The sequence below is a fragment of the Castor canadensis genome, chromosome 11, assembly GCF_047511655.1.
Source record: "Castor canadensis chromosome 11, mCasCan1.hap1v2, whole genome shotgun sequence".
NCBI lineage: Eukaryota > Metazoa > Chordata > Mammalia > Rodentia > Castoridae > Castor > Castor canadensis.
The window spans coordinates 46,339,885-46,361,682 of record NC_133396.1 but is presented as its reverse complement, the minus strand read 5'-3'; the positions used below and the strand labels follow the sequence as shown (position 1 = coordinate 46,361,682).

The 21,798-nt window shown below is 38.3% G+C and overlaps 1 protein-coding gene across 1 annotated transcript in view; it reads left to right on the top strand.

The window, feature by feature from the left end:
• Positions 1-18,297, top strand: part of Ywhae (tyrosine 3-monooxygenase/tryptophan 5-monooxygenase activation protein epsilon) — a 36,136-nt gene extending 17,839 nt beyond the window's left edge. The window contains exons 2-6 of the mRNA XM_020157925.2: positions 4,827-5,026; positions 7,797-7,903; positions 8,870-9,076; positions 12,092-12,228; positions 17,321-18,297. Coding sequence (XP_020013514.1) covers positions 4,827-5,026; positions 7,797-7,903; positions 8,870-9,076; positions 12,092-12,228; positions 17,321-17,373 — 704 coding nt within the window. The 3' untranslated portion in view covers positions 17,374-18,297. The remainder of the gene's footprint in view (positions 1-4,826; positions 5,027-7,796; positions 7,904-8,869; positions 9,077-12,091; positions 12,229-17,320) is intronic.
• The last annotated feature ends 3,501 nt before the right edge of the window (positions 18,298-21,798 follow it).

Below are 21,798 nucleotides of genomic sequence, written 5' to 3'. Positions count from 1 at the left end.
CTGAAGTTTGTTTCCATCCTGAACCCAAGTATCAATTAGGAACAAAATTAGGCTTTGTGGTAACTTGTCAGCCTCATAGGAGAATACCTGTCTCATTTAGATTTGTGGGTTTTTATTTTTGTATTTCCTCTTCATAGGATCAAAAGGACTGTCATGAGTGTGCTTCATGCCTGTAATCCCAGCACTAGAGAGGCTGAGGCAAACAAGACCTTGTCTCCAAAAACAAAGGACTGTTAAAACTTAGCAGAGTTTACTGGAATGTTGATATAGAGATACTTGAGGCATGAGAGCAAGCATTTTGATGATAATGGTCTAGAGGGCTAACCTCTAGGTGCAAAAAAACATGTTTTAAGTGGAAATAAAACATTTTAATATATTAAACTTATGACTCATAGCCATTGAAACCAGTTATTTCATGTTTCTTTTTGGTACTGGGGATTCAACCCAACCCAGGTTCTCATGTATGCCAAGTGCATGCTCTGCTCCTCATATTTGTGGGGTCTTCCCCCCAACCCACACACCAGTACTGGGGTTGAACAGGACCTCACACTTGATAGGCAGGCACTTTGAGCCCCCCAGCCCTTTCCCCTTTATTTGCTTCTTTAATAACAGATGTGGGCTGGGGATGTAGCTCAGTGGTACAGCACTTGCTTAGCCCTGAGTTTGATCTCCAGCATGACTACCCCCCTTCCCCTCCCCCCCAAAAAAAGTTATATTGATAAAATACTGGAAAGATTTCATGAAATTCTTCTTGTGCTGAGGAATTTTATGTTAATATATTAGTTAATCTTATACTTGTAGAGGTTTTAATTGCAAAGCAGGCTCTCTACCACTTTGAGCCACGATTCCCAAGTCCCATTTTTATCTGGTTAGTTTGAACTGTTTTTCCCAGGCAGGATTCAAAGCCTTTGGATCTCAGCCTCTCAAGTAGCTAAGATAATAGGCATGAGCCACAAGTGCCCATCTTGGAGTATTTCTTTTGAATTGATAAAAGTGTTCTGAGGTTGATTGTGATGATGGTTGTAGAGTTCTGTGAATATGCTAAACCATGAGTTACATGCTTTATTTTTTCTATCTCAATTTTTTTATTGTTGATTAGGGGTACATTGTGACATTTCTTTTTCCAGCTTTTAAAAAAATGTTGTTATTGTGCTGGGGGTAGGTACATTGTGACATTTACAAAAGTTCTTGCAATATATTATAGTTGAATTCCAGTTACATGCTTTAAATGGGCGAATTGTTATGGCCTGTAAAAATATGTCAGTAAAGCTGTTCTTCAATAAAAAGACAACTGTTGTAGTCTTACCATACAGTTCTCTGTGTGTGTGGTGTTTTTTGTTTTGTGTGTGTGTGTGACTGGGGTTTGAACTCTGTTGCATGCTTGCAAAGCACGTGCTCTGCCACTTTAGCCACACCTGAAGTCCATTTTGCTCTGGTTACTCTGGAGATGGGGGTATCGTGAACTGTTTGGCCTTGGCTGGCCTTAAACCTCCCAAGTAGGTAGATTACAGGTGTAACCCACTGGCCCCAGGTCTCTGCATTGTTTTGTTGATTTCTAAATAAAGGCAGTTACATACGGTTGAATCTGAACTAGTAGACTGAACAGAGTCTTTTTAGTATATTTTATTTGCTTTTGTTTATTTTATTTGCTTTAAAGTACTAAATGTTCATTGTTGGAAATTTGTGAAGTTCAGCAAAGGGAAGAAGATATGAATTATTTGAATTAGTATCCAGAAATACATCACTGTTAAAGTTTTGGTAGCATTATATTTGTGTCTTGTGTGTGTGTAAAAGATTCACAGCTACAATTAGTTGATTAAGATGGCATGTATATTCTACATCTCATGTAGAATCTGGGAGAGGGAGAAGACATGAAAATAAAAATAGGGACACTATTAGGACTTTGAGGGGAAAAATGGCATGTATAAACTGTGTGCTGGTGGCTCATGCCTGTAATCCCAGCTACTTAGGAGGTAGAGAATAGGAGGATCGCTGTTTGAAGCAAGCCCCGGCAAGTAATTCACGAGGCCCTGTCTCGAAAATAACCATCACAAAAAAGGGCTGGTGAAATGGCTTAAGGTGTAGACCCTCAGTTCAAGCCCCAGTACCAGAAAAAAAAAAAATATATACACACACACACGCATATATATGTGTATATATATGTATAGGTTTAAGAATACTTTATTTTAGAAAATTGAATTACTGCTCCTGTGAGGTATTTTTGAAAAGCTAGGTTCAAGCCCTAGTACTGCAAAATAAAAGAGCAGAAGATACCACTTCATATTCTCTAAGATGTTTAACTTAAAAAATAAAAGACAAAAAGAAAACTTTAGAGTGTTGAGAATGTGGAGCCTCAAAAGTGCTGGGATTATGGGCCTACTCCACTCCTGGTGTAATCCTTTTTTTTTTTTTTTAAGCTCAATTGAGTTTTTAAGGGGCTGGTGGAGTGGCTCAAATGGTAGAATACCTGCCCAGCAAATGTTGAGGCCCTGAGTTCAGATACTGCCACCACCATAAAAAGTAAAATAAAGAATTGCATTTTAAAGTCAGCTTTGAAGTAAAAAATAAAGTATACTATTCATTGACTTTTGAATAATGTATACAGTTTTGTAACTATCACAGGAGGAGGACAGTTTGCATTGCGCTTGTTGCTATTACAGTAGTTTGTGTGCGTGTCCGTGTGTGTGCGCGCGCGCGTATGCATATGGTGCTGGGGTTTCAACTCAAGAAGATTTCTCGCCTGCTCTATCTACTCCTTGAGCCATGCCTCCAGCCCTAGTTTCTAATTTTCTATAATTTGATACAAATGAATTCACATCGTGTCTTTCACTTCTCTCCCTCCCCTCCCCCCACTTAGCATGATTGTTTTTGAAATGCAACCATGTTGCTTATGTTAGTTCCTTTTTATTTTAGTTTTGGGGGATCCTAGGGTTTGAACTCAGGACCTCAGTTTGCTAAGCAGGCACTCTACCACTTGAGCCACTCCATCAGCCCTGTCTTGTGTCAGATATTTTCGAGGTGTAGGGTCTCTTGATTTCAAACCATGATCCTCCTGATCTCTGCCTCCTAAGCAGCTAGGATTACAGATGTGAGCCACTGGTGCCCGGTTCAATTCCTTCTTACTGTTTTTGAGTAGTATTCTATCATATTGTGTACCACAAGTTCGTTCTTTCATTTTTGCAGAACTGGGGTTTGAACTCAGGGCTTGTGCTTGCAAGGCAGTTGCTCTACCATTTGAGCCATGCCCTCAGCCCCACAAATTGTTGAATATTTCCTTCATTGAAGGACATTTGAGTTATTTCCACATTTTGTCTATTATGAATAAAGCTGCTGTGAACATTTATGTACATTTTTGTGAAAATATATTTATTACTCTTACAATACCTAGAACTGGGATTGCTGAATCACATGGTATTTTAAGGAAACTGCTGGACTGTTTTTCTAATGTGTTTCACAGCAACTTGATATGTCTGTTAGTCTTGTATTTCTGAACTGATGGGTTTTGAAACATTCTTCTGGGTTACACATCTTTGAAGATTCCCCTTAATTTAATATACTATTAAGCACTCCGTAGGAAGTCATTGTATTATGCTTGTTTGTCCTATAAGGTATGGTTATGCTCAGGATATTAATGTATACTAAGGATACTTGCTAAGTGTAGATTCTTGGAATTTATCACCAGAGTTTCTAAATAAAAGGTGGAAAAATCACTTGATAGTAATGGTAGATGTTTCAATTTTTTAGTAATTATTTTTGTGTTTCTAAACCTTTCTAAAAGTATAATTTTTCATTCAGTTAGTATTTATTGAGCTGTTTTTGGTTATTTGCTTTCACATATTTTTTGCTATCCTTGGGATATCCCAAGGATTATCTGGCTTCCTTTATTTGCTCGCCACCTAGTGGTAACATAATAACCATCAAAAGTTTTACCTGCAAATGATTCATAGGTAGATAGTGTTCTAGAAAGAAGGATAGAAACATCTAGTTTATGTTTGCAAGCAACTATATTTTAGCTGTGTGAGTGAATCCCCTTTCCTCCTGACTTTTTTTGGAGGAGGGTAGGAGACCATACTGGCAATTGAACCCAGGTCCTAGCATACACTAACCAAGTACTCTACCACTTGAGCCATGCCCCCAGAAGACTTTTGATTTTTAGAACCTACTAGTTTGTAATTTATTTGTAAGGGACTACATCTTAGAGCCTGTAAAATTTTAATCTTTTTCTCAAAGTGCCAGCTCAATTAATTATACTGGAGAGTGGATAGATGTGCATTTGTGATACTCTTATTTATACACACACACACACACATTCTTTCGGCAGTACTGAGGTATGATTGTTTTTGAGATAGGGTCTTGTTAGCTTTGCCCTGACTGGCCTTGAAATCTTACTCCTCCTCCTTCCACCTTTTCAGTAGCTGGGATTACAAGTGTGAAACATCATGCCTAGCTTCTGTATTTTTTTCCCTAAGAAAAGCAGCTTTATTAGGAGATGACAATGACAGTATGCTAGCAAGGTGCTGGTAGCTCATGCCTGTAATCCTAGCTACTCAGGAGACAGAGATCAGGAGGAGGAGGATGGAGGTTTGAAGGCCAGCCCAGGGAAATAGTTCAAGAGACCCCTATCTGTTAGGGTCACAAAAAGGGGGTGTTGGAGTGGCTCATAGTGTAGGCTCTGAGTTCAAGCCCCAGTAACCTCCACCCAAATAAAAAACTTCTGTTTTCTGTTAGCTTAGCAGGAAAATAAAAAATATCCCTGTGAGTGGGATATGTTAACAAAACTTTAATGTATGTAGTCTGATTTTTGCCTCTTCCTTTTTTCCTTGTAGAAATGGTGGAATCAATGAAGAAAGTAGCAGGAATGGACGTGGAGCTGACAGTTGAAGAAAGAAATCTCCTATCAGTTGCATATAAAAATGTGATTGGAGCTAGAAGAGCCTCCTGGAGAATAATCAGCAGCATTGAACAGAAAGAAGAAAACAAGGGAGGAGAAGACAAACTAAAAATGATTCGGGAATATCGGCAAATGGTGAGATCGTTGTATTTCTAAAGGAAGATAATTACTGCTTAAGTGTAGGCCTTGACATTGAGGTAATTTGTAATTTGGTGCCATTCTTCATTCTATTAAAAGGTTTTTTTTTGTGCTGGGGATTGAACTTCCAGGGCCTTGCACATGTTACTAGGCAAGTTGCTCTACCACTGAGCTTCATCCCCAGCCCAAAAGTCTCCATTTTTGTGTCTGTATTAGAGATGATTAACTTGCAAAGAGAAAAGGTTTATTTTGGTTCATGGTTTCAGAGCTTCCTGTCCATGACTGGGTGGGCCCTGGGCCTCTGATGGACATTCCGGATGACAATGTGAGGAGTGCTGGATAGCAAAACCACTTACATCATGAGCCAGGGAGCAAAGAGGAGGTGACATTTGAACATCTAGCCGAGCCATAGCATTATTCAGTGCTGTAATTTTTATGACAGAAAGACGTGATAGAGGTGGTTGTTGCCTGAATATGTCCTAATTTTTTTTGCCTTTTATATTTATAGTTTAAAAAAAATCTCCAAGGGAAAGAAGGCTTGTTTCTTTTGAGTGTCTTGACTTATGCCTCAGTCCTATAATGTAAGTAATTTGGCCTTAGATGTTGGACATTTTAGGTCATAGCCTAGTAGTCACCTGGATTAGAAATTACAGGATAAAGAGTATTTCAGGGTAGAAGGAAAGAACTTACTATGCTAGAAGCTGTAGAGTGCTAATGATCAAACCTAGGGCCCCATGTATGCTAGGTAAGTGCACTCTACCCTGATGTACGTGTTCAGTTTTGATCACAGCACAACTAAAGAACATATTTGATGCTTGCTTTTCTGTACTTCATTAACCTCCTCAGAGGTTAGCATTTAGGGCAATTCAGTAAATATTTGTGTATCTATTGTATGCCACACAATTTTGCTACGAATTGTAGACCCAAAGATGAAATATAGTTGCTATCCATATGGAGGCTCATTCCAGTTACTGCTTTTAAAATAGAATAGAAAATATCAGGGCTCGAGACACTATAAGGGTAATAATTATTTTCTGAAGTAATTTTTAGACATTTTGGATGTGTAAGTACATACAAAAAAGGGGGGTGATGGTGATACAGCTCAGTGTTAGAGTTTTGCCTAGCATAATGGTCAAGGCCCAGGGTTTGATCCCCAGCATTATCAAAAAACGAGAATAAAAAAATAAGTAAAATAAAATGACTCTAGAAATGAAGGTATTACCCCAGTTTATAGATGGCAGAACTATAGTTCTCAGTGGTTAAGTAACATACCCAAGGACATATAGGTGTGGTAAGTTGAGATTGACATTACCATTTCCCTCAAATACGTTGGAGCAAAGAATATATGGGTTGGTAGTAGACAAGTTTGTTGTCCCTCCTGAGAGATGAGTAAATGAGAAAGATGAAGGTAATGAAGGAATCATGAATGCTAGATTGTAGGATTTGAGCTAAGTCAGGAGAGCAACTGATAAATTGGGAGAAGGTAAAGTCAAAAGGACTTGAGGTCTGATGAGTCCCTAAATAAGAATAACGAGTAGAAGAATCAGAAACGAAGTTACATTCCAAGAGTGGAATGTTAGAATTTCAGACTTTGCGAATAGGGCAGCTCATTAGGGGTGTATTGACATGTGAAGGTCATGAATAAGTATCAAAGAGCTGTATTAAGTGGAACATGGATGGTAGTAATGCCTTGGTGCCATATCAGGTATGGAGAAGTGAGTTGTATATACTCAGTGAATGAGGGAGAATGTAGTGGAGATCAATTAATGACAGATACTGACATATCTTCAGAAGGAGTGATGTGGAGTATTGAGAGCAGTTATATCCAATAGGTAAGTGTCTAGGGGAATTTAGAAGCTCGTCCAATCTGTATTTGGAAAGTCCCTAGGAGGCAGGTAGTTTATTCAGAAGAGAGCTAGTTTACTTAGGATAAGGACAAGATTATAAGAGAGAAAGTGAGAGCATTCTTTATAGTGGGGAGATTGAACCAGACAGGTTCAACAGTCTCTAGATTAAAGAAAATGGAGAGCAAGATGAGTGAGTATAGGTGTGCCTTGCATTTTTTCACATAAACAGTAGATGAGTGGCAGTATTTCCTTTGGTCTGTAGATTTTTTGTGGTATGACTAGTTGTGGATCGCTACCATAAAGTAAGTGATTGTTGGAACAGTTAGGAATGTGAGTACTGGAGACAAAATTTCCTGAGTTTTTAAATTTTGTTTCTGTCCCTTGTAGCCTGCCTGGGTTCAAATCCTCTCATCCCACTTCTCTTTCTGGTGTTAAGGATTGAATTCAAGAACTCAATTACTTTGGAAAGTGTCCTGCCACTTAGCCACACCCCCACTCACTTTTTTTTTGTTTTTTTAAAGATTGGTGATGTTTTAGCAAGTACTGTATTTTATCTGTGTTCTATGTAAATGGAGGTAAAGTTGCTACCTCATAATAGTAATTAATTCTTGTAAGTGCACCTAGTAACACACAGCCAGTGTCTCATTATTACTCATTGTTAATTCTATAGTTGGAGTGGGAGTTTGTGTATGAATACATGAGCACCTACAAATATGTGTGTGCCAGTTTGTGTTTTAGGAGGAAAAGATAACTTTCTATAATCTGATGACTACTTTTGTCTGCTTTTCATGTCAAGAAAAGGGAAGGTTTGGAAAAGAGATGTTTAGTACTAGATTTTTTAAAAATCAGAGATAGCAGAATATGTAATTGTTTACAGAATTTCTGTACTTACAGTCTGATTTTTTTTTTTCCCTTCCCAGGTTGAGACTGAGCTAAAGTTAATCTGTTGTGACATTCTGGATGTACTGGACAAACACCTCATTCCAGCAGCTAACACTGGCGAGTCCAAGGTTTTCTATTATAAAATGTAGGTTCTATATTAGAAGGCAAATATGTAAAATTAAAAGTTTGCCTTACCATAATGACTTGAACATAGGTTCTCAATTTTATTTAAAATAGTTAATGTTGGAAGGTTAGTTACACGGGAGGAGTGAGTCTCAAATCTTAAAAAAAAAAAAAGTATGTCATTTGCAAACTCACTTTTAGTGAATTAATCTTGTTGCATTTAAGATTATCAGACTATTGTAAAAATTGTATGAGCTCTTCACATGTTCACTTTCTTTTGCTTTTGTGGGTTCCTTTCCCCTAGCTAGAGATAACACATTTCATGGTGCAATCTTTTTTTGTTGTTTCTGTTGATACTGGGTTTGAACTCAGGATCATGTACTTGCTAAACAGGTAGTCTACCACTTGAGCCACACCACCAGCCATTTTTGCTTTAGTGTTTTGTTGTTGTTTTTGTGGTGTTGGAATTTGAACTCAGGGCCTATCCCTCAAGCCACCCCACCAGCCCTTTTTCATGATGTGCATTTTTTTGAGATAGGGTCTTGGGAACTATTTGCCGGGCTGGCTTTCAACTGCAAACCTCCTGATCTCTGCCTCCTGAGTAGCTAGGATTATAGGTGTGGTATAACTACTAAACTTGTGTGATTCTTTGGAACTACTTTTTCTGCTTCTACTCTGTCAGGTGTGGTTTTTTCCTTTGGACTTTTTTGTGGTACTGGGGCTTGAACTTGGCTTCATGCTTAGTAGACAGGCACTTTTGTCACTTGAGCCATGCCTCCAGTTGTGTTTGCTTGTATTTGTCAACATAAAATCTCAGTGTAAAAAATTAAATAAATAGATAAGCTGATCATTTCTGAGAGTTTAAAAACATTAGTGAAGTATGTGTGTTGATACGTAAATATAATTTTGTACTTTCATAGAAAAATTTTAAGTTTATTTTTCTTTCAAAGCATTGTTTCTAATTGTAGTTTTATTTTTTTTTTTGTAGGAAAGGGGACTACCACAGGTATCTGGCTGAATTTGCCACAGGAAATGACAGGAAGGAGGCTGCAGAGAACAGCCTAGTGGCTTATAAAGCTGCTAGTGATATTGCCATGACAGAACTTCCACCAACGCATCCTATTCGTTTAGGTCTTGCTCTCAATTTCTCTGTATTCTACTATGAAATTCTTAATTCCCCTGACCGTGCCTGCAGGTATGTCATAGAGGAGAACAAAAGCACGCTTTGTCACATGCTCTTACTCTTGCCTCTTTCTCCCTCTCTGTGTGCCCCCTCCCCCACCTAGTTTTTTCTCTGTGAAGGGGTCTCACTATGTAACTCCAGTCTGGACTTAAACTCCTGACTCTCCTGCCTCAGCCTCCCAAGTGGTAATTTTACAGGTGTGTGCCCTTACACCCAGCAGAGGAACAAAACTGCTTAGTGTGAAGTGAAAGTGGTTCTAGAGGAACAGACAGCTACTCGTTTTACTGTCCTGAACATTCTATTTTGTATTTTCTGTTTTAACAATTTTTGGTCTCATTGATACATGTCATACTATTCTCACATTTTCACTTCAGTTTATTCCCAGTTTTTCATACTGTAAATGGATTGGACCCAGGGGTTTAGGTATCCTAAGCCAGTACTCTTACTACTGAGCTACATCCCTAGTCTAGGAATATCTGTGAACATTTTACTTTTTAAAAATTGGTGAAAAACACATGACAGCAGAATTTATGGTAAACATTTTTAGGTATATAAGTCAGTAGCATTAAGTATACACAAAATGTTATATAAACATTATCACTGTCTACTTACAAATTTCCCTTCACCCCACTCCAAATAAGTATAAATTACAAAGCAGTAACTTCCCATCCCTATGACTTTAATAATTTCTGTTTTACTTTTGTGAAGTTGCCTCATCTAGGTGTATCATAAGAGGATTCAAAATTTTGTCCTTTTCTGTCTGTCTTAATTTCACTTTGCATATTTCTAACATTAATATTATATAGCATATATCAAAAATTTTTATGGTTGAATATTAGCAATTTTATGTTTATGTCACATTTTGTATATCCATTTATCTGTTAACATACAGTTGTGTTTGTGTCTAACTTTCACCTTCATGAGTAGTGCTCCTGTGAACATTGGCATACCAAGTGAAAAATCCATGTTTTCAACCCTACCCAGGAGTAGAATTGCTGGGATATAGTTTCCTTTTCTTTGTGGCACTGGGGTTTGAATTTAGGGCCTCAGGCTTGCTAGGCTGGTGCTCTTACCACTTGAGCCATTCCGCTAACCCCTCTGTTTTACTGTTTTTATACAAACTGTTTTCTACAGGAGGCTGTACTATTTTAGGTTCTCACCAGCAGTATGTGAGCTATTTCCTCCACATTTTTACAAACGCCTGTTGCTTATTTATCTTAGACTGATTAATTTCTTTTGATAAAGGCTGAGCACCTTAGTTGCTTTTTGAGTCTTTCTTCAGCTAGGAATTCTGTAATTTTGCTGAATCTTAAGTTTTCTCTGAAATGTAAAAACATTTTTCCTTGCAAATGCTCTCCCATTAAGGTTTGTAGATGACTAGGCTGCGAGATACCTTGTCTCCTGTTGGATTTTTATTTATTTATTTATTTATTCCTCCTAGTACTGGTGGTTGAACTCAGGGTTTGCTTTGGTCCTCTGCTGCTTGAGCCACGCCTCCAGCCCCTTTTGCTCTGGTTGTTTTGGATATAGGGTCTAACTTTTTGCCTAGGCTGATCTGGACCTTGATCTCCCTATTTTAAACTTCCTGCCAGAGCTGGGATAACAGGTGTGAACCACTGGGCCCAGCTAATGATTGGTTGAGATGGAGTCTCATGAACTTTTTGCCCAGATTGGTATTGAACCATAATCTTACCTATTTTGCCCTGGTTGACCTTGAACTGGATTCCTCCCTGTGTGCTTCCCATGTAGCCAGGATTACAGATGTGAGCTACTGGTACTTGGCCCCTGTCTCACATTCTTATTCCTGAATTCAATCAGAGAAACCCTTTTGCCACATGTCCCAAAACCTTGTGCCACTTCACCTCCAGTCTCACTGGTGCCTGAGATTTTCTTAGTATTAGGAGGATCCATTTAAATATCAAACAGTATTAATTAATCAAAACACTGTAAATAGCAAGTTCAGTTTATCTGAGTAGATAAAAATTTAATGGAAGAAGCTGTTTAGCTGTTCGTATTGGTTGAATCACTATTTTCCAATCTGAATGTGTCCTCTAGATAAGCTTCAACTTCAGTAACCTCCATGCCTTTGCTTAAATCAAATAGAATCTTTCTTCTTTTTCTGTGTCCATTAATTAGTTCATACTTGATTTCCTCATTAGTTACTCCTCATTGGGACTGGAAATAGTATTTCTGGAATGAGACTTCATTCTACTTTGGTTTTCTTTTTGTTCATATATATATATATATTTTTTTTCCAGCTTTCCCAAGATAACTTAGGTTTGTTGTGGATGCAGATGGTTTCTTTTTTGTTTGTTTGTTTTCCTACCAGTCTAGTATTGTGTGTGTAGTACCCAGCACACATTAAATGTGGGTTTTGTTTCTTTTAATTTGTAGTAAATGGAACTAGAGTTGTAGCTCATTGATAGAATGCTTGCTTGCCTAGCATGTACAGAGGCCTAGGCTTGATAGCCAGTGCTGGGAAAATAAAACCTGCGTTGAAAAAAATTGAGGTACTAGGGCTTGAACTCAGGGCCTACACCTTAAGCCACTCCACCAGCCCTGTTTGGCATTGAGTCTCTCGAATTATTTGCCTGTGCTAGCTTTGAACCTTGAGCCTCCTGATCGCTGTCTCCTGAGTAGCTAGGATTACAGGTGTGAGCCACCAATACCCTGTGTTCCCTTCTTCATTTAAATACTCTTTTGAGTTAAGTTCATGGTTTTGTCCAAGATTTTCCTTTTGCACTAAAACTTTATTAAATAAGCAAACTATTATATCAGAAGTGATGGTGCACACTCAGAAGGATTGAAAGTTCAAGGATAGCCTAGACTACAAACTGAGACCCTGTCTGAAAAACAGCAAACTCAAAGTAGTGTCCTAAATATTTTTATTCCAAGTTTACTTACATCAATTTTATCTTTTATGCTTTACCTTTTGTATCATTGTAACCATGGTAAAGTGGAATAACTAAAGACTGATAGCAAACTTTTTGGATTTTTAAATTTAAGTTTTGTTAACATTTATTTCAGGTTGGCAAAAGCAGCTTTTGATGATGCAATTGCAGAACTGGATACTCTGAGTGAAGAAAGCTATAAGGACTCTACACTTATCATGCAGTTGTTACGTGATAATCTGACACTATGGACTTCAGACATGCAAGGTGACGGTAAGCAAACTTTCTGAAGTTAAACGTGTCTTTCAGTTGCTGGATCTTTTTATTCTTTTGAGAAGTGTCTTGTTATTTCTATAAACTAATGCGACTCACATCCTGTCTACTGTAAACTAAAGTTTGGCCTTTAATAATGTTTTGTTAAACTTAGTATACCTCCTCTTTCACACTGTGTTTTGAAGGGTATGGACATGGATTCAATTGGGGAAGTGAGGAGAGGCTAATTCTATTTCAAACTAGATAGTATTGTTAGGCATTTATGAAGTAAGACCTTCTCTGTGTAGAAATTTATCTATAAAGGACCTCATTTTCCTATTGAAAATGACATGTCCTGTCCTTCATTGGTCTGATGCAGTCTGTTAGGTTTTCAGCTGGAAATAGTTTATTAGAGTATTGTATATGACTTAATTGTGATTTGGGGTATGTGTGTGTAAATGTTAATTTATAAATGTAAAAGTCCAAATTTGTCACATTTATTAATTTTAAAGGTTTTATCCTTTGAAAAATCTTCCCCATTTTTTTTTTTTATTTGTCCTGGGGCTACAGGGCTTTGTGCATGGTGCTCTACCACTTAGCTGTACCCCCAACCCCAAAGATCATTTTTATCTGGTGTAGCTGACAAATTTGTGTGATGTGATTGTTGTATTTTATAGATGTTGGTAGTGGAGTGGAAACCATTATCAGTTTTAGCTGCAATTCCTTTAAGAGTGTTACCCAAAGTGAAGCATACCTTGCATTGCTTGAGACTTACTAAAGTCTGCTTCTGTTGGTGAAATCAACATGCTGTACTTGTTTTTGGAAATGTGTAATGAAAGTGTGAAGTACATGTGTGTGGTCAGTTTCTTTCCTATGGAAAGATAGAGTCAGATTTCTGACTTAAGTTACGGTACTAACATGAGAATTAGGTGACTTTTAAAGCTCACTAGCTCTATCAAGTAATTATGTATTTGAATAGATATTGGCATGAAATATGTGACTTGTGTTCTACTTACACACTTTCCCTACAATACCAGATAATGCAGTAGAATACTTTTGCACACAGCACATTAGACAGCCACTACCAGCCTTTGGAGTGTATAATAAATTTACTTTCTCTGAACTCACTTAACGTTCCACCTAGCTTTAAATTCTATTGTACTTTAATGATAACTGTCAAGAAGAATGGCCAAACAGCTGTGGACTCTTCAGTCATCCACAGCTCAGAGATCAGTATTTTTATAGCCTCTTTGAGGGACTAAATGGAACCATGAGGAGAATGTGGTAAGCAGTATTGATCACTGCTTTTCTTCTTTTTTTTTTGGTGGTACTGAGATTTGAACTCCGGGTGGGTCTCACGTTTGCTAGGCAGGCACTCTATCACTTGAACCACTCCACCAGTTCTTTTTTGTGTTGGATATTTTTGAGATAGGGTCCTGCATACTGTTTGCCCGGGGACAGGTTTTGACCCTTGATCTTCCTGATCTCTGCCTCCTGAATGGCTAGGACAGGCTGGTGGAGTGACTCAGTGGTAGAGCACCTGCCAGACAAGCATGAAGCCCCGAGTTCAAACTTCAGTATCATCAAAATAATACATGAATTTAGGGAAGAAAAAAACAACTTTTGAGGATTTTTTTTTTTTTCTTTTTTCTTTTTGGTTGGGCTGGAGTTTGAAATCAGGGCTTCGTGCTGGTGATGCAGGTGCTGGACAGCTTGAGCGGTACCTCCAGGCCTGGGGATACATTTTTAAATGTGAAAGTAAAGGTTTCCCTGGATTTGAATGTCATTTTAAAGACATCTCATGTGCTGGTCACTGTGACTCACGTAATCCTAGCTACTTGGGAGGCAGAGATCAGGAGGATTGAGGTTCAAGGCCAGCCTGGGCAAATAGTTTGAGAGTCCCCATCTTGAGAAAGCCCAACACAAAGCATGTGTGCCAGAGTGGCTCTAGTGGTAGAGCACCTGCCTATCAAATGTGAATTCCGGCCCTGAGTTCAAACCCCAGTATCACCATCTCCCTACCCCCTGCCCTCCCAAAGACATTTGGTATAAATTCTTAAAGTAACTAAATTGCTAGATTATAAGATTAAATAGAAATAAAATTTATATTGTCTAGTGCTGCTAATCAAAGTGAGCTGTGGGTGGCTCACATCTGTAATCAGGATCTTAGCCTTCCAAGTAGCTAGGATTACAGATGTGAGCACTCTGTGTTGGGTATTTTTGAGATAGGGTCTTGCAAACTGTTTGTGTGAACTGACTGGTCTCAAACTGCAGTCCTCCTGATCTCTGGCTCTCAAGTAGCTAAGATCAAGGCGTGTTTGTTTGTTTTTTAATTCTAGAGAAATCTAGTTGTTTGAAATTCTTATTCAGACTAAAACAAGTGATTAAAATTAGTTAAAACAGACTAATTTTAATTTAATATTGATTCAATACTTTTGGTTTTTTTAAATGCTTGCAGTTAATAAATATGTTTGACAGTTTAACATCGAGAAAACTCAGATTGTCTGTTAACATTCTATTAAAAAGAAACTTACCTGAATTTATAATTCTTGTGGATAGCCGGAAGTTACTCAGTTCATCAGTTGTGCTGAAAAAGTGTAGTATTACATGTTCTATTAAATTGATATTGTGGCAGATTCATTTGCCAAATACAGAAAAATTGTTTTGGTGTCTTTTTGCTCCTGAATACGTTGGTGTCTGTGTGTTGGAACATACTTTTCAGAGGGTGGTGGGAGCTGGTACTGGGGTTTGAACTGGACTTTGTGCTTGCAAAGCAGGTGTTCTAGTACTGGAGCCACGCATGCAGTTCATTTTTCATTTTGGTTATTTTGGAGATGGGAGTTCTTGAGAACTGTCTGCTTGTGGTGATCTCGAACCTTGATCTTCCCCATCTTGGTCTTCCAAGTTGTTAGGATTACTGCCTGGAACACTCCTCATTGAGTGCTTTCAGTCCTTTTCTCTAACCTGTAAAAGGACAGTTTCATATACAAGACTGTAGAGAGGAAATGTGTGCTCTCTCTTGCCTGTTCTCCCCACTCCCCCACCCAAATCTAGAAACAGTACCTATATAGATGGACTTTTTTCCCCCCTTTCTGTATACCTTTGAAGAAGATAATAGATTTCCTTCAGTGGGAAGGAAGGATTAGACAGATCATTTCGTAGGGTGAAGTTCATGCAAAGTAAAAACACCAAAATCTGATTCTGCTGTATCATTAATGTTTTCTTTTGTCCTGCTCTCTTGATTTATTTTTCTTGTAATGTTGCTTTCATGTGATTGTTTTCCCTCCGTTTCTCCTTGCAATAGATTCCTAAAGGAAAATTCAACTCTTCCTTTCCTAAAACTCTACTTTGTAAGTCATTATCATGGCACAGTGAATTCCGCTTTTAGTTTGGTTCTTCACTAATCATGCTTGCACATTACCATCCTGTTGCTTTCAAAACTGCCTGTTCTACATTCCCAGGTGCAATAAACTTCCTAAGACATCTATGGCCTGCTATCCCTGCCTATGTTTTGTTGTGTGATGAAATGATGTTTATGCCAAAGTTACTTGGAACTTTTGACACATCTAATTGGGTTGCTTATGAGTGAATTCTAGTGTGTTCTAGTGCTGTGTGTATTAGCTATATTTTGGCAGTGTATTCCTATTGAAAGTGAGAGTGAATGTGAATGTTTCTGAGTTTGAATTACATTATTGTCCTTTAAGGAAGCACTTGGATTTCTCGGTCCTTTCCTTGGTAAATGGTTATTTTTGTCTTTGAATGTATTTTTCTATATTACAAGTTAAAATAGCTATTGCTTTAACTTTTTAAGTCACATACCATTCCAAATATTTTTATTACAAGAGAGATTTTTAATCAGACTATGTTTATTTAACTCTTAATGTTATTGACAGCATTTATTATCATCCCAAGGACTTGATTGTTTACAAGCTGTCTTCAGGGTTTCATGTTTGTAGATAGCCAGTCTTAGTATTATTTGCCCATTGTAATAGAATAATTTAACAAGCATTATAAATAAATGGGTGAATTCTCACCTGAACTATTTTTTTTTAATGGCTGTTGGGTTGATTTTTTTAAAATTTTAAGTTAATCTTTTAGATAGTACTAGTATGTATGTGTGTGTTTGTGTTACAATTATTACTATTTTTTAATACATGGTGCTAGGGATTGAACCCAGGGCTTTGTGCATGCTAAGTATACATTCTACCACTGAACTATACCTCTTGCCTCTGGTTGGTTAATTGATTTATTTTGATTCAAACTAGAAACTATGTAGGAAATACAAGTGGTTAGTTTAAAGTACAAAAGAATGTGAATTTTATTTTTTTTTTATGCAAAGCCTCTGCATGCTTCTTTATTATGGCTGACTTGATTAATGCTTTTAGTAATAGGTAGAAGACCTTCAGTGAATAGACTGCCTTTCTGTTGCATGTCATAATGTAGTTGAATTTCCAAGGCTAATTGTCATGTTGAAAGGGAAAAGAGAGATAGCATGAGAATACTGGTCCAAATGCCCTTCTTTAATAACCTCAGTGGTCTGTTACACTTTGAGCATGTATGAAGCGAGGAATCTGGTGATAGCTCAGTGTATCTGGCCAAGATAGAAAATGTTACATGTTCACTTAAAATAGCAGAACACCACCACCAAAACATTACAGAATTCCTTTGGAGCATCTTACTGCTTACTTAGTTCACTTCATTTAATGCATTTCTGATACTGAGCTTGTGGGTAAATTAGATTTTTCAAAAAAATTCTTCAGGAGGTTATTGAGAAAGAGTATTTGACCTAAGATACACATGGAAGCTTGAAAATCATTTTAAGAATATTACTACTTTGGCTGTATACTTAAGAGCTTGTTGAGCATAAAAACATTGACTTTATGCATCAGTTTTGGGTTTTTTGTTTTTCCCCCATTTTGACTTGACCATTTCAGGCCCTGATGAGCAGCACTTCTTGTTTAGGCATCTCAGGTGTCGACGGTGGTAGCGTCCTTTGCCTGTCTGTGTTTGATACCAGTTGGAGCAAATAAGAAGAACCTCTGCTTGGAATGACAACTTTATGACCGCTGTAGCCTAATGTCGGTCTGAAATAATTTTCTTTCATTCTTTACAGGTGAAGAACAGAATAAAGAAGCGCTGCAGGACGTGGAAGATGAAAATCAGTGAGACATAAAAGCCAACAAGAGAAACCATCTCTGACCACCCCACTCCTCCCTTTCCCACCCCCTGGAAATTCCCCATTGTCACTGAGAACCACAAAATCTGACTCACATTTGGTCTCAGAATTTAGGTTCCTGCCCTTGTTTTTTGTTTTGTTTTGATTTTTTTTTTTTCGGGTTTTTTTTTTTTTTAATCGTTTCCAAAAGTTCTTAAAGGCAAGAGTGAATTTCTGTGGATTTTACTGGTCCCAGCTTTTAGATTCTTTAAGACACTAACAGGACTGCATCGAGGCCTTTTCAGCATTACTGTATTATCTCCATGCCAGATGTGGCAAAACCCACATTAGAAATGGAAATTATATTTGAAAGCCATTAGACTTTGAGGTGATTTATCTTAGGAAAGAGATTAATCACACTATAGAGGCATACATGGTGTCATTTTTCCTTTTTCTAATTGTTTAAATAGAATTTTATACCAATGTTTAAACTTAATTGGGTGTTAGCTTGAAGTGGTGTTAAAGGTTGTTTTGGGGGAGTTTGTTGTAATGGTTTTGCTGTAAAAAGTGTTTCAAACTCTGCTAAGTGTTGCTGAAAAGCATGGTGCTGGTAACAGTTCAACAATCCGTGGCTGCTCATTCTTGCCTACTTTTACTCTCCCTCTGAAGCAGGTTAGCATTGAAGGTCGGAAGGAAAAGCCTGCATGCGTGTTCAATTCTTTGTTTCTTCTCTTTCCCTCTCCCCCCATCTCTCCTCCCTCCCTCTCCTTCGCTCGCTCAACCTCTTTTGTTCAGTAAGTGTAACTTGAAGCTAATTTGTACTACTGGATATCTGACTGGAGCCACAGATACAGAATCTGTATTGTTCTTACTGAAACACAGCATGGAATTAACATTAAACTTAAATAAAACAAACCTAAATTAAAAATGCCAAATACATTGCGCCTCCATCCTTTATACTTCTAAAATAAAATCTCTAGTCCAAACACATTGACAGTATTGTTTGTCTGAATGTGAAAAGATACCCCCTTTTCTCTTCCATAAATCACTTGTTTTCCAAATATATGTATTTTCGAAAAAATATTGTTTGTAATCTAGTTGTGAAGAACATTTAGTAATCTCAGTCAGATTACTAAGTGTCCTGTCTTCAAACCATTTAGCAGCACAGTATTATGTTAATCATTAAAGTATAACATGCATATTTAATACAAGGTGTAATTATGGGTCATTTTCTACCATGGAGTTTTGGGTACAACAAGTAAGTCTGAATGTGTCAGAATAATCTTTCTTTGAGGTAAAACTGTATATTCCCCATAAAGGTCAATGGCAGGAGCAGAGAGTAGTTAAATTTATTCTTAGTTTTATCTTACGAGGAAAGTTCCTTCCAGAGAAAGTTTTTCATTGTGTATACTTTTATTTTACAGACCAATTTACATTTGCAGTTAGAGCTTATTTTAACATTGATATACACTTGAATTTTTAAAAACCAGTTTTTCTTTTTTGTTTGTTTGTTTTTAATATTGGTGTTTTGGGCCTCATGCTTGCATGGCTGGGCACTCTACCACTTGAGCCACTCCACCAGCCCAAGTTTATTTTTGGGTAAGTTCCCAATCTTGCTATTAGAAAATGTGCTGCAGTAAATACCCTTGATTTCTGGTTAAGTATTTGTGTTTGTAAGGTATGGTTTTGAAATCCTGTGTCAGAAAGTGTTTATCTGAATTGCTGGGATTGAATGAAAACATTTTGCAGTTGGCAATGCTTCCCATGTTTGAATTTTTTTTTTTTTTTGGTGGTAACTGGGGTTTGAACTCAAGGTCTCACCCTTGCTAGGCAGGTGCTCTACCACTTGAGCCATTCTACTAGCCCCATGTTTGGCTTTTTCTAAAAGGGTATGTTAACAAAATGTATGTTCCAGGTTCGAGTTTTTAGTAAAGATCATGGAGATCAACAGATTGGTTTTTTATCTGGAACATATGCCAGCAATTCTAATAATGTTTGGTGAATTGCTTTTCCATCAAATAGTTGGAAACAGTGTATACAAATCATTCTTTGCTATTCATTTGGAGCAACCAATAAGAGTTCTACAGGTTAATTTCTTCTGTATTCAACATAAAGTGACCAGATACCTGTTACATCTAGGGCCAAAATTGAAGGAATTCATAAACCTATGATAGATTTCTACACTCAGGAGATGCAGTTTTGCCAACTGCACCCTACTGAACACTTTGCCTGACACGAGGACTTAAAAGATCCAATTAAATACAAGTCCTGATGTTTTTACAAAATACTCTATTAATGGAGGTGACTGTACTGTTGTAATGAACCAAATGAATTGGTTTATCACAAGTGCCTTGTGAATGTTTTTCTTAGTTGGCAAGTGTAGACTTCATGTAGCCAGCAAACTCAGGATTCCATGAGCACTTTCAAAAGGTACAGAAATTTTGGTAAAGGGGGAAAAGAAAAAAACCACCTTTGGAGAAACCTGTAGAAGTATGAGGTACTTAAGAAGGAGGAGACAGGGTTTTTAGATCTCTAGAAGTTTGGGCTGGTGGAGTGGCTCAGGTGGTGGTGTTGCCTGCCTAGCAAGTGTGAGGCTTGAGTTCAAACCTCAGAGATAGTTTTTTTTGTCAGAGATAGTACTGCCAAAAAACGTTTGGAAGATGGGCGGCCAGGCAAGGCTGTAGAAGGGTGGTTTGCCCTTTGGGAGTGATCACTCACTAGATCTGTGGGCTGGAAAGGTGGAGTTGTACCCCCCAAAGCTTCAGGTTTTTTTTCTTTTTTTTTTCCTGTGGGGTTTGAACTCAAGGCCCCACACTTGCTAGACTTAGGCAGGTACTCTACCACTTAAGTCACTCAACCCTGTTTTGTACCTTTTTTTTTTTTTTTTTTTTTGAGATAGGGTGCATGCAACTATTTGCCTTTGCTGGCTTCAAATGTTGATCCTCTGTCCTGATCTCTGCCTCCTGAGTAGCTGGAATTACAGGTATGAGCCACTGGTGCTTGGCTGCAGTTTGTGTTTTAATTACAGGTCTTAACAGTACTTTGCCTTGAAATTTTATTTTTTTGTGGTACCGGGGTTCAAACTCTGGCCCTACACTTTGAGCCATTTCACCAGCCCTTTTTTTGTGAAGGAATTTTTGAGATGGGGGTCTCTCAAAACTATTTGCCCCTTTGGCTTCGAACCATGTTCCCCCTGGTCTCTGCCTCCTGAGTAGCTAGGATTACAAGTGTGAGCCATTGGTGCCCAGTTTGAAGTTTTGCTTTGACATAGGGTCTCATTATGTAACTGATTGAGTTCCTGAGGCAGGAACTCAGTCCTGCCTCAGCCTCCCCAGGGCTGGGATCACAGGTGTGTGTCACCATGCCCAGCAAAAAAAGCTTTAATCCCAAAGAGTTTGTAAGGAGTTTATGACTCTGCTTGTCTTCTGGTATAGGTGGACAAAAGTAAATCACCTGAGGTTATATTTTGCTCCCTTGCTATTTTTATCGGTACTGGGAGTTGAACTCAGGGCCTTGCGTTTGCTAGCCAGGTCTTCTACCACTTGAGCCATACCATTTAACCCTTTCTGAGTTGGTTATTTTTGAGAATGGATCTCACTATGCTGTGGCCTGCCTGAGCTGGGATCTTCCTATTTGCGTTTTCCTCCTGTAGCTTGGATGATGTGTACGCCAGCCACTACACCCAACCATTGGTTGATGTGAGGTCTCACAAACTTTTTGCCTGGTCTGACCTGGAACCATGATCTCCCCCATCTCCGCCTCCCAAGTAGGTGGGATTGCAGGCCTGGGGCCCAGCTTGCTTTTGCTTTTGAGATAGGGGCTCATGTAGCCCAGGCTGGCCTCAAATTCTGTATGCTCTTCCCTCAGCCTCTCCCAAGTGCTGGTGTTACTGGAGTGCACCACTACACCCAGCTATTTGTGTGTGTGTGTGTGTTTAGCCCTGGGCTTGCAGCACACTATAGGCAAGGGTTCTGTCACCGAGTTACAACCTCAGCCTGTGTTTTTTTTTTTTCCTTTTATTATTCATATGTGCATACAAGGCTTGGTTCATTTCTCCCCCCTGCCCCCACCCCCTCCCTTACCACCCACTCCGCCCCCTCCCTCTCCCCCCCTCAATACCCAGCAGAAACTATTTTGCCCTTATTTCTAATTTTGTTGTAGAGAGAGTATAAGCCATAATAGGAAGGAACAAGGGTTTTTGCTGGTTGAGATAAGGATAGCTATACAGGGAGTTGACTCACATTGATTTCCTGTGCATGGGTGTTACCTTCTAGGTTAATTCTTTTTGATCTAACCTTTTCTCTAGTACCTGTTCCCCTTTTCCTATTGGCCTCAGTTGCTTTAAGGTATCTGCTTTAGTTTCTCTGCGTTAAGGGCAACAAATGCTAGCTAGTTTTTTAGGTGTCTTACCTATCCTCACCCCTCCCTTGTGTGCT